The sequence below is a fragment of the Trachypithecus francoisi genome, unplaced genomic scaffold (genome assembly GCF_009764315.1).
Source record: "Trachypithecus francoisi isolate TF-2019V2 unplaced genomic scaffold, Tfra_2.0 Contig01440, whole genome shotgun sequence".
Taxonomy (NCBI): Eukaryota; Metazoa; Chordata; class Mammalia; order Primates; family Cercopithecidae; genus Trachypithecus; species Trachypithecus francoisi.
The window spans coordinates 9,735,046-9,746,919 of NW_022681431.1; the positions used below are offsets into that span (position 1 = coordinate 9,735,046).

The 11,874-nt window shown below is 48.8% G+C and overlaps 1 protein-coding gene across 2 annotated transcripts; it reads left to right on the forward strand.

The window, feature by feature from the left end:
• The first annotated feature begins 2,429 nt into the window (after positions 1-2,429).
• Positions 2,430-11,672, forward strand: POLR3D (RNA polymerase III subunit D). Of its 2 annotated transcripts, none has more exons than XM_033227923.1 (9): positions 2,430-2,579; positions 2,806-2,975; positions 4,580-4,623; positions 5,208-5,359; positions 5,504-5,628; positions 5,833-6,001; positions 6,396-6,658; positions 7,429-7,581; positions 7,733-11,672. In XM_033227923.1, exons 2-9 carry the CDS (start codon positions 2,811-2,813, stop codon positions 7,853-7,855), a joined length of 1,194 nt encoding a protein of 397 aa, XP_033083814.1. In that variant the 5' UTR covers positions 2,430-2,579; positions 2,806-2,810; the 3' UTR covers positions 7,856-11,672. The 2 variants fall into 2 exon arrangements, with proteins under 2 accessions (XP_033083814.1, XP_033083824.1); XM_033227933.1 differs by having other exon boundaries at positions 2,443-2,542; positions 7,733-8,498.
• Positions 11,673-11,874: the final 202 nt, after the last annotated feature.

Genomic DNA, 11,874 nt, shown 5'->3' on the forward strand with positions numbered 1-11,874 from the left:
CCTGAGTAGCTGGGATTATGGGCATGCACCATCACACCCAGCTAATTTTTGTATTTTTAGTAGAGACAGGGTTTCGCCATGTTGGCCAGGCTGGTCTGGAACTCCTGACCTCAAGTGATCTGCCCACCTTGGCCTTCCAAAGTGCTGGGATTACTGGCATGAGCCACCACGCCTGGCCGCACAATCCTTTTTGAAAGCAATTTAGCAATATGAATGAAGAACCATAAAATGTGCATGTACAAAATGGTACAGCCACTGTGGAAACCAGCTTGGCAGTTTCTTGTAAAACTAAGATACAACTACCATATGACCCAATGATTGCACTCATGGGCAATTATCCCAGAGAAATAAAAACTTATGTTCACACAAAATCTTGTACATGTATTTTCACAGCAGCTTTATCCATAATAACCCCCAATGGAAAACCACTCAGATGTCTTTCAAAGGGTGAATGGTTAAACAAACCATGAATACTTTGCAATAAAAGGGAACGAACTATTGATACACACAACAACTTGGATGATCTCCGGGGAACAATGCCGAGTGAAAAAAGCAATCCTAAGAAGTCACATACTGTATGATTCCATTTATATAACACTTTTGAAATACCAAAATGGCAGAAATGGAAAACAGATTAGTGGTGGGAGGAGGTGGGGGGAGGGAAGTGTGGCTATAAAAGGGCAGCTAGAGGAATCCTTGTGGTAATGGAAACTTCTTGTATCTTGACTGTACCAATGTCAATATTCTGGTGGCAAGATGTTACTACTGGGGGAAAATGAGTAAACAATACTTGGGATCTCTCTACATGGTTTCTTACAACTCTACAGGAATCTACCATGTTCTCAAAATTAAAAGTTTAATTTAAAAAATGTTTTTAGAGATAGGGTCTTGCTGTGTCACCCAGGCTGGAGTGCGGGGGCTGGATCATAGCTCACTGCAGTCTCGAACTGCTGAGCCTTTCAAGCGATCCTCCCACCTCTGCCTCTCAAAGCACTGGGATTACAAGCGTAAGCCACCAAGCCCATCCCAAATATTTACTTAAAAAACAAAAACAAAAACAAAAAAAAAACCTTCTTTTGGCCGGTTATCCCAGGACGGGAAATCTATCCCAGGAATATAATCCTAAAGAAAACAAAAACCAAAACAAAATCGAAAAAAAGCACGTCGAATGTACCAGATATTCACTACAGCATTATTTAAAACAGGGAAAAAAGAAACAATCAGGGAAATACTTAAATCATGATACAGCCACTGGGGAACTACGCAGTCTTTGATGCCGTAACAGAGAAATGTTATTTGAAAAAGGATACAGGCTAGGCGCAGTGGCTGACGCCTGCAATCCCAGCACATTTGGAGGCCGAGGCGGGTGGCATCACTTGAGCTCAGGAGTTCAAGACCAGTCTGAGCAACACAGTGAAAAACCCAAAAAAAAAAAAAAAAAAAGAAGAAGAAAGAAAAAGAAAAAAGAAAAAAGAAAAAAAAATTAGCCGGGCGTGGTGGCATGCATTTAGAGTCCCAGCTACTCGGAGGCTGAGGTGGGAGCATGGCTTGAGGCTGGGAGGCAGAGGTTGCAGTATGCAGAAACCTCGTCTCAAAAAAAGAAAAAGGATACAAAATTGTGATACAACTCTGTGAAGACTAGTAGACACATTACAAAATTTTTAATAGTAGTACTCTACGTGGCATTCTGGTAGAAATGATTTCTTTTCCTCAAACTCCCCGTAATAATGTTTTTATACGGTCTGGGGGATGGGAAATAACATTAAATGACACTTTTTATGTTATATCACAAACGCTGGAGTCAATAAAAGTTCTTTAAATTCCTCCAGCAGTAGAGCAAACTTGGTATTCCAATTCTCTCCAGGCTTTGACCAAGAGCGCACCCGAGGGCCACCGCCTTCGTGATCCCAAGCGGGTGTGACTGGGCACCGGTTGGTCCACTGCGGCTGTTCCAACGCTGCCCTGACAGCCTCACCCCAGGACTCCACCAGGAGCACAGGGAAGGGGTCCCCGAGAGTGGGCGAGGTCGCTGCCCGGAGGTAGTGACCACTCCAAGGTCACCATGGAGAACCCGCAGACAGGGGTCGGCGTGGCCCAGGACTCCCCGACTCTAAGTCCAGGTCTCGCTCTCTGTGCCGCGCCCCTCGCCCCATCCCGAGCAGAGCAGCTACCCCCAAGCTCCCAGGGGCTCCGCCGAGGCGAAGCCTCACATTGTGGCGTGGCGGCCGACAAGACCCGGACCCTGATCTCGGCAGCTCCACGCCACCGCCCGGGTGCCAAGACCCCCGAGCACCGCAGCATAGCGTAGCCCAGACCGGTTCCCTCATCCTTTTTCGCCCTCTCAACCCAGCTTTTCCCGACTCCGGGAAGAACCGGGAAGAGAAGGCGGAGAGGAGCGAAGCGCCGCCTGATAAATACTGTGGCCCAGTCCCGCCTCCAAAACGTCACATCCGCCCCGCGCCAAGATGGCGGCGCCCAGGCCGTGCCACGCAGACTTCCGCCCGGCGCGGAGACCTAAGGCTGGCAGCGGGTCGCGTCGCAGGTGAAGTGGTGACGCGCGGTGTGGAGTCGCGGCCCGGGTGCGTCCCTGCCTGGTTCCTGGGCGGGGTTCCTGGAGAGAGGGCGTGTCGCGAGCCAAAGGCTCTCACCTGGGTGGTCCCGGGAATCTCGCCACGTGGGAGGGGAGGAGCTGAGAGGCCACTGGTGGGACGCACCGACTGGGGGACCGGAAAGCAAGGGGGTTGGGTTCCGCCAGGGTTCGCGTGTCAGTCCACTCTGGTAATCTCGCCGTCCCTTCTCTCCCAGGCAACATGTCGGAAGGAAACGCCGCCGGCGAGCCAAGCACTCCGGGAGGGCCCCGACCCCTCCTGACTGGGGCCCGGGGGCTCATCGGGCGGCGGCCGGCGCCTCCCCTCACCCCCGGCCGCCTTCCCTCCATCCGTTCCAGGGACCTAACCCTCGGGGGAGTCAAGAAGGTATCCAACGGCGCGTTTCTAAAGAAACTCAACTACCTTGAATTCCAAGCCCCGGCATTCAACTAATGTTTGTGCAGGGCCTACTATGTGTCACGAGTGTCGTTGGGCCTCAAGCCTACCCCTCTTTAAATTCTAGGGAGCCTGTCCTGTCTTCAAATCTGGGTACTGAATACAAGATGTTGAAATGATTCCCAGAGGTGGTTGAAAGACGGGAGAATCCTAATAAGTTAAAGTCATTCAAAAGCAATTTGAACAGTGTTTATTTACTTTTATTGTATGTTTGGACATCTTTAAGAAACCCATGAAAGCCAGGCAGGCATAAACTTCACAGTCTTAGAGGGTTCAGAATTCACCATCTCAGTGTGCAAACTTGTTATCTAGAGTATCATGAATCCTAGGCATGGCATTCGAGGCTCTGTGGCCTCTCCCATGTGTATATGACTGTGGATGTCAAGATTAGCCCAGAAAGGGGTGGGGTCAGGATGACAGAAGAATAAAGCAGGTTTTTGGTTTTTTTTTTTTTTGAGACGCAGTCTCGCCCTTGTCCCCCAAGCTGGAGTGTAATGGCATGATCTTAGCTCACTGCAACCTCTGCCTCCCGGGTTTGAGCGAGTCTCCTGCCTCAGCCTCCTGAGTAGCTGGGATTACAGGTGCCCGCCACCGTGTCCAGCTGATTTTTGTATTTTTAGTAGACACAAGGTTTCACCATGTTGGCCAGGCTGTTCTTGAACCCCTGACCTTGTGATCCACCCGCCTCGGCCTCCCATAGTGCTGGGATTACAGGCGTGAGCCACCGCTCCCGGCCAAATAAAGCAGTTTTTTTTTTTTGTTTGTTTTGTTTTGTTTTTAACGGAGTCTCTTTCTGTCGCCCAGGCTGTAGCACAGAGGCACCATCTCAGCTTACTGCAACCTCCACCTCCCGGGGTTCAAGCGATTCTTCTCCCTCAGCCTCCCAAGTAGCTGGGATTACAGAGGCCTGCCACCGCGCCTGGCTAATTTTTGTAGTTTTTAGTAGAGACGGGGTTTCACCATCTTGGCCAGGCTGATCTTGAACTCCTGACCTCATGATCCACCTGCCTTGGCCTCCCAAAGTACTGGGATTACAGGCGTGAGCCACCACACCTGGACGTAAAGCAGTCTTTAAAAACCTAACTTTGCCTTGGAAAATATGGAAAATCCATAATCACCTGATTGAGAGTGTTGGCAGATCTGTGGCCTTCCCTACTTAGGCCTTGCTGCTAGAGATGTTCCCCCATGATACTGACTGGTCTCTACAGCAGTTTGAAGATAAGAGGTGAGACCAGAGAAATTCCTTTGCTTTTAGAAGTCCCAGAGGACCTTCTTTCAGGATCTTTCCTAAGGCTGCTGGTTAAAAATGGTTTTTGGTGCCCCTTTCTTCTATGCATGACTCCACTGCCACCACACCATGACGTTCCTCCTTTTCAGGCACATGTGTGTCTATAAAACTGACAGCACTGTGGAATGTGCCAAAGAGAGTCGTGGTGGCCATGGTCTGTAGAAGATGCCCTTTGGGAATTTTTATTTTCCTCTGTACTTTGGGGTCAGAACCTAACACATCAGTGACTCCTGTATTTTGCTTTCAGAAAACCTTCACCCCAAATATCATCAGTCGGAAGATCAAGGAAGAGTAAGTAGCTAGTCCTTCTGAATACTTGCCCCTTATTTACTTGCTCTGAATTTGGGGTTTTGGGGAAAAATAACTAGGTTTGTGGCTCCAAAATTTAAATTTATATCTTTAGTTCTTTTCACTAGTGATTTTCAACCCTGGCTCCTGGGTGATTCTAATGTGCAAGCTTAAAAAAAAAAAATACTGGTGTCTAGGGTTCCATCTCTAGAAATTATGATTTAACTTGTTGGCAGTAGAATGGAGTGATTCTCTTTGATGGCCCGCGTTGAGAGCCAATAGTTTAAACAAAGATGTATCACGCTTTCCCTGAAGTTCCTTTGCATTTCTGCCTTCCTGCTTTCATTCCCAATGCAAACAAAAATCTACATTTTTGGACAAGAAGGTAAAGTAAAGCAAACTGAAAAAATCCTGCCTCATCAAGGAAGTGAGAAAAGTGCTAGAATTAGGATTGGATTCTGCTTCTCATGGTGTAATTATTGGCTCAAACTCTCCACTGTCTTGGAGTGAAGTGGTATGGGAGAGTAAGGCCAGTTTTTGGAGACACAATGAGTGAGTGGTTTCCCTTAATCCATTCTTTTTTCCAGGCCCAAGGAAGAAGTAACTGTCAAGAAGGAGAAGCGTGAAAGGGACAGAGACCGACAGCGAGAGGGGCATGGACGAGGACGAGGCCGCCCAGAAGTGATCCAGTCTCACTCAATCTTTGAGCAGGGCCCAGCTGAAATGATGAAGAAAAAAGGTACAAGGAAGGAATCAGTGAATTTCAGTTCAGACTGCCCAAGAGAAGGGCAAGAACAGTGGAATTTCCCCGCTCCCAGTTCAGTTTTCCTTGCTGTTGGCATCTTCCTTATTGATCCCTAGTGACCTGGGTGATTTCCCACAGGGAACTGGGATAAGACAGTGGATGTATCAGACATGGGACCTTCTCATATCATCAACATCAAAAAAGAGAAGAGAGAGACAGACGAAGAAACTAAACAGATCTTGCGCATGCTGGAGAAGGACGATGTGGGTACCAGGAGGCTGTGGGGAAGGGGCTTCCTTGTGACTGTAGAACAGGGCTTCTGGGGAGCCAGGTGAGGGGCAGAAGAGCTCACTGATGTCCTGGAATCCTGGGGAGCAGCAGGAATCTGTGGTTAGAAAGGGACTAAAGCAGACTTTGATCCAGGTGCATGTGCTAGCAGGCTGGATGACCCAGACTCTTTTTGGCAGTTCCTCGATGACCCCGGGCTGAGGAACGACACTCGAAATATGCCTGTGCAGCTGCCGCTGGCTCACTCGGGGTGGCTTTTTAAGGAAGAAAATGACGAACCAGATGTTAAACCTTGGCTGACTGGCCCCAAGGAAGAGGACATGGAGGTGGACGTAGCTGCTGTGAAAGGTACTCTGTCAGTTAACTTCTCATCTCCAATTCCATGGTTGCTCCCCAGGAATCCCGTGCATCGGGCATCCTTTGCGTGTGTCCCTGACTGCTGCTTATGAGCAGGTCCTCCCATCCCGGCTGTAAGATACATGAGCTGAACAAAGATGCCCGATTCTCCCTCGCAGAGGGTTCCTGTGTTGACATGGAGTGGTGGGCCCAGCCTCAGATGTCCCTTTTTAGATAAGTCAGGCGAGATTTAAACATGTTGTCTCTTGCCCCTCTCTATAACCAGTGCCCCCTTCCCACTCCCTGGCTGAGTGACGGTGGAGCATACGGGGGCAAAGGGCTGGTAACAGTGAGCTGGTATGGAGGGTGGTCATGTGATAGCATTCCATTTCTATCACCCGGGCAGTGAAAGAGGAGCCACGAGATGAGGAAGAGGCCAAGGTGAAGGCTCCTCCCAAAGCAGCCAGGAAGACCCCAGGCCTCCCAAAGGATGTATCCGTGGCAGAGCTGCTCAGGGAGCTGAGCCTCACCAAGGAGGAGGAACTGCTGTTTCTGCAACTGCCAGACACCCTCCCTGGCCAGCCGCCCACCCAGGACATCAAGCCCATCAAGACAGAGGTGCAGGGTGAGGATGGACAGATGGTGCTCATCAAGCAGGAGAAAGACCGGGTATGCTCAGGCAGAGGCCTGTGGGATAGAGTCGGGGACTAAGAGGGGAAGTGGTGACCTGTAGTGGGAAGCAAAGCCATGCCACCCTGGCTGAAATGGGACAATAATGGATGGTTTTTCTTGATGCCTGCAAGAGCCATGGGGCTTTGTACCTCCAACCCCAATTGTGTGTGTGTGTTGCAGGGGTGTGTGTTCACTTCTTATAAGGAAATATTTCAAAGACATACAAATGAGAGAACATATGGCCAGGTGTGGTGGCTCATGCCTCTAATCCTAGCACTTTGGAAGGCCGAGATGGGAGGATCACTTGAGCCCAGGAGATCAGGACTGGCCTGGGCAACATCGTGGCACCATGGCTAATACAAAAACTAGCCAGGCATGGTGGCGTGTGCCTGTAGTCCCTGCTACTTGGGAGGCTGAGGTGGGGGGATGGCTTGAACCCAGGAGGCAGAGGTTGCAGTGAGCCAAGATCGCGCCACCACACCCCAGTCTGGGTGACAAAGTCAGACCTTGTCTCAAAAAAAAATGAGAATGTAAACTGCCATGTACCAGAACTCAGCTTCAGCAGTTACTGATATTTTGTCCATTTATGTATTTGTTTGCTATGGGTTTTGTATTTTAACCATAGCAGACAGCCCTAGGAGAAGGCACTCTTTGGGGAGCTCATTCTGACCTTTGCTGTGCCTTTCTCTTGGGGAGTAGAAGGGGGTTCATGAAAGATGGAGGAAAGAGCTCCTAGCCCAGTGTCCATCCTCTGGTTTTCTGTGCAGGAAGCCAAGCTGGCAGAGAATGCTTGTACCTTGGCTGACCTGACAGAGGGTCAGGTTGGCAAGCTACTCATCCGCAAGTCTGGAAGGGTGCAACTCCTCCTGGGCAAGGTGACTCTGGACGTGACCATGGGAACAGCCTGCTCCTTCTTGCAGGTAAGAGCCTCCTTAGGACAAGGGAGGAGGAGGATTGAAGAGCCAGTGCTAAATAAGGGAGGGGGTTTCTGGGAGTATCATGTCCCCATTCACAGCTCTACACGCTGGGCACGTGGTGGTGGTTCTCATCACTGTCTCTGTCAATTGGCAGGAGCTGGTGTCCGTGGGCCTTGGAGACAGTAGGACAGGGGAGATGACAGTCCTGGGACACGTGAAGCACAAACTTGTATGTTCCCCCGATTTTGAATCCCTCTTGGATCACAAACACCGGTAAAATGAGCAGATGGAGGAGGACGGTGCCTGTGCCCACGGCTGCTGCCTGCTCCAGACATTTTGTTCTTGAATCTGTGAGACCCAGAAGGGGCCCACTGAGCCCACCCACTCCAGCCTTTGGCAGCCATTGTCCCAGGTCCCCCAGGGCTTCCTCTCATAGCAGCTGTGAATGGCACAGTGAACCTTCCTGCAGCATGGAGATGGCACATCCTTGCTGCTGGGGACTTGGCCCTATTTATTTTTGTATTTATGTCTTAATCTCATCCACTGATGCATCCTCCCAAGGTAGGTGGGGAGGGTCTGTGGGTAGGGGCTGGCTTCTCTTGGTGCCTGCTGGGCCGCCGGGGCAGGAAGCGTGAGGACTGCAGCTTCTATTGGTGCTCCCTCCTTCCTCCTGGAGGCAGCATAGGAGAGAGAGCAAGGATTGAGTCTGAGACTTAAGCTCTCGGTCCAAGCTGGCCAGTTCCTGGTTCTGTGTCCTTGGACAAACTACCTAACCTTTCTGAGCCTCCTATTCCTTATCCGACACAAATGGGGATGATACCTACCTCCCAGGCGTGAGGATTCATGGGCTGTTATAGATGAAAACTGCACAAGGCCACAACCAGCAGGCACTCAATAAATACTCATGTCCTTTTTCTCTACCTGAGTCTATTTTCAAACAAAATAGAGATTTCAAGTCTCCCAGAAGCAGTGACTAGAGCTCTCCGGTCCCTACTCCTGCCCCTTCCTGTTTTATATCCTGTCCTCACCCTGGGCCTGATGCCCTAAATTTATGGTGTCAGGCTGTTCTATGCCTTTTCCTCCTGGCTCGTCTTAGCCAGGTGCCTCCTATGTGAGTTGCTATAATCGCTGCAGGTAATAGAAGGGAAGAAGTCAGAGACTCCTCCCAGCACCCTGCAAAAGCCTTTGGGGGACATGTTGGGCCCAGGACATGTTCCCTGTACTCTTTCCTTTGCAGTTATTACTCATGTATGAGCTGGAGTCATATATTGCTAACAACAAAACTAAACCCTTGGTACGAGAAGTTAGGGATGTATTGAATAATGGCCTCTTTGACACTTGGCTGACGATGCCCACTTCAAAAACTTTGGGTTTCAGAGGCCGGCCTCTGTCTCCTGTCCTAGCACTGCCAAAGCCACCTACTCAGTGTTACTTTTTTGGGTCTGTGATCCTGTTCCCTTTACCAGGTCATCGTACTGTGTTGTCCCTGGAGGAATAGCTTCTCCTCTTGTCTTGACAGTAGGGCTGGTATTTTCCCGGGTTCAGCTGGGGAGATATTTGCAGGTTAGAAAAAGGTCTCATGTGGCGGCGTGTGTGGCTGTTAGACACTGATGGCACAGCCTCCCTTTGCTGGTGTCGTGGCACATGGCCTCTGGGACAGTATGAACCGCAGGGGCCCAGGAAGAACCATTTCCCCTCCACCCCCATCCCTGATTCCTAGTGGCCCGTTAGATTTTGGGTACATCTTCTTTCAGGCTCACCTTCCTTTTCAAAGTTCCTCAAGCCTATAACTCATTTGTCAAGGCTGGGCTTTTCCTACAAAGCCCTCAACCTGCCCAGCCAGCAGCTGTGAGGCTGACTGACTATTTGGTGACCACATTGCCTTTTCCGGTGCTGAAGCTCATGTCAGCTCCGTTGGATAGTGTTGTTCTGGGCTCTTCACATTGTAGAGGACTGGAGCAGAAAGGGTTCCTTGGAAACCTGTGCTGGGAAGCCCTGTTTGGTCGAAGGCTAAGCTTTGGTTAGTTCTGGCTCCAGCCCTTTCTTCCTTTAAATAGCTGATGCACAGCCAGCAGGTCTCCATTCTCATCCTCTCTGTTCTGTTTCTTTGGTTCAGAAATACTCTTCTGCTTTTTTTGGATGAACTCAATGGCCCGATGTTAGGTATTGGGTATTTTTCAATCTTCAGTTTTCTGACTCTTCCAGGAAAGTGTGAGGAAGAACATGTACTGCTTTCACATTCATTTTGCCCCGTTCAGATGTCTTGGCTTGAACCTTATGACTCTGTATCAAAGTCCACACAACCTGTCTCTAGATCCCTGATGCACCAGTTAGGTCTCATCAGTAAGTGTGGGAAAAGAGAGGAGAGTCCGCCTTCTTGGTCGGGCCTGTGAGGCATGCATTTCTACCAAGGAATACAGACAAATGACAGAGGAGAAGAGCCCAAAGCCAAATTCATACATGAGTGCAAGTGGATGCAAATTTGCTGCTACCTGCATCTGTGTATACGCTTTCTGTGAAATACAGAAAGAAGGAACAATAGGCTTGCACACTTTTCTAACTACATGATTAAGTGGCAGAGTCCGGGCTATCAAGTCACGGTTGGGTTTGAATCTGACTCCACCAGTAACTTGGGTTGGAAAAAAATCACTTATCCTCTTTAAGCTTGATTTAATTTATTTTATTTTATGTAAGAGTGAGACAGTAGTAGCTTAATAAGGTTGCTTTTAAGTTAGAGTGAACATGAGGCATTTATTCGGTGCCAGGCAGATAATTGCCTGTAACAGGATGTGATCAGCACAAGTAACAGAAAATTAGCCTGACGGTGGCCTAAGCAATGGAAATGTTTATCTCACGTAGCAAGAAGTCTGTAAATAGATAGTTCTAGAGTTGGGTGGAAGCCAAAACGTCATCACAATTTCCTCGGAACTGTTTGCTCTGCCATCCTCACAGAATGGCGGCTCCTGTGCCAAGCATCATTCTCTAAATGACGTTGTCCACAGCCAGAGTGGACAGTAGTAAAGGAGCGTTCTTATTCTGTCCTTATCCGGGAAGAACCGTCAGCAGCTCTGGCAGCCACACCCCTGTCTCTTTATAGAGTGGGGCTGCGTGTCCACTCTTGGACCGGGCCCTGGCAAAGGGGGATGGATCAACTAGTACATCCCCTGTGCATCCCCTGGCACTGAGCACACTTGCCGTTGAGCTGGGGTTTTGTTAGTAGGGAGGAAGCTGAAGTGGCAGTTGGACAGACAATTCATAGTAGCTGCTGCCATGTTCAAAAAATACCACAATGTAAAATCATTAAGTATTCATCTAGGCATAGCTTTTTAAAATGTTTAGTCACCTTTTATTCTACTAAAATCAATTTTAACATTTTAGTGTATATTATTTTATTTTAGATTTAGCAGGTACATGTGCATGTTAGTTTTGTTTTGTTTTATTTTTTGAGATGGAGTCTCACTCTGTCACCCAGAGGTGTGATCTTGGCTCACTGCACCTCTGCCTTGCAGGTTCAAGTGATCTTCCCGCCTCAGCCTCCCAAATAGCCGGGATTACAGGCGCGTGCCACCACACCCAGCTAATTTTTGTATTTTTAGTAGAGATGGGGGTTTCATCATGTTGGCCAGGCTGATCTCGAACTCCTCACCTCAAGTGATCTACCTGCCTCAGCCTCCCAAGTGCTGGGATTACAGGCATGAGCCACCACGCCCAGCCACGTGTGCGTGTTTGTGTATATTGCGTACTGGTGGGGATTGGGCTTCTGTCATACCTATCAGCTAAATAGTGAACACTGTACTCAGGTAACTTTTCAACCCTTGCCCCCCTTCTACTCACCCCCTTTTGGAGTGCCAGTGTTTGCTATTTCCATCTTTATGTCCATAGGTACCCATTATTTAGCTCCCACTTATAAGTGAGAACATGTGCTGTTTGATTTTCTGTTTCTGAGTACACTTAGGATAATAACCTCAAGCTCCATCCATGTTGCTGCAAAGGACATGATTTCATTATATTTTATGACTGCTCATGTATATTATTTCAGCCTTCAAATTTTTGTGTGTTATTTATAATGATATAAATTATGTGGTTTTATCATGTATTCTATCTCACTCAAAAATACATACAATTCTTTGGTCCCAGCTACTCTGGAGCTGAGGTGGGAGGATCACTTGAGTCCAGGAGTTCAAGACCTGCCTGGGCAACATAGAGAGACCTTGTCTCTGAAAAATAAATAATATGCATCCACATGCACACACATCCAGTTCTTCCACATTAATGAGTATCTTGTGTTTCACATAC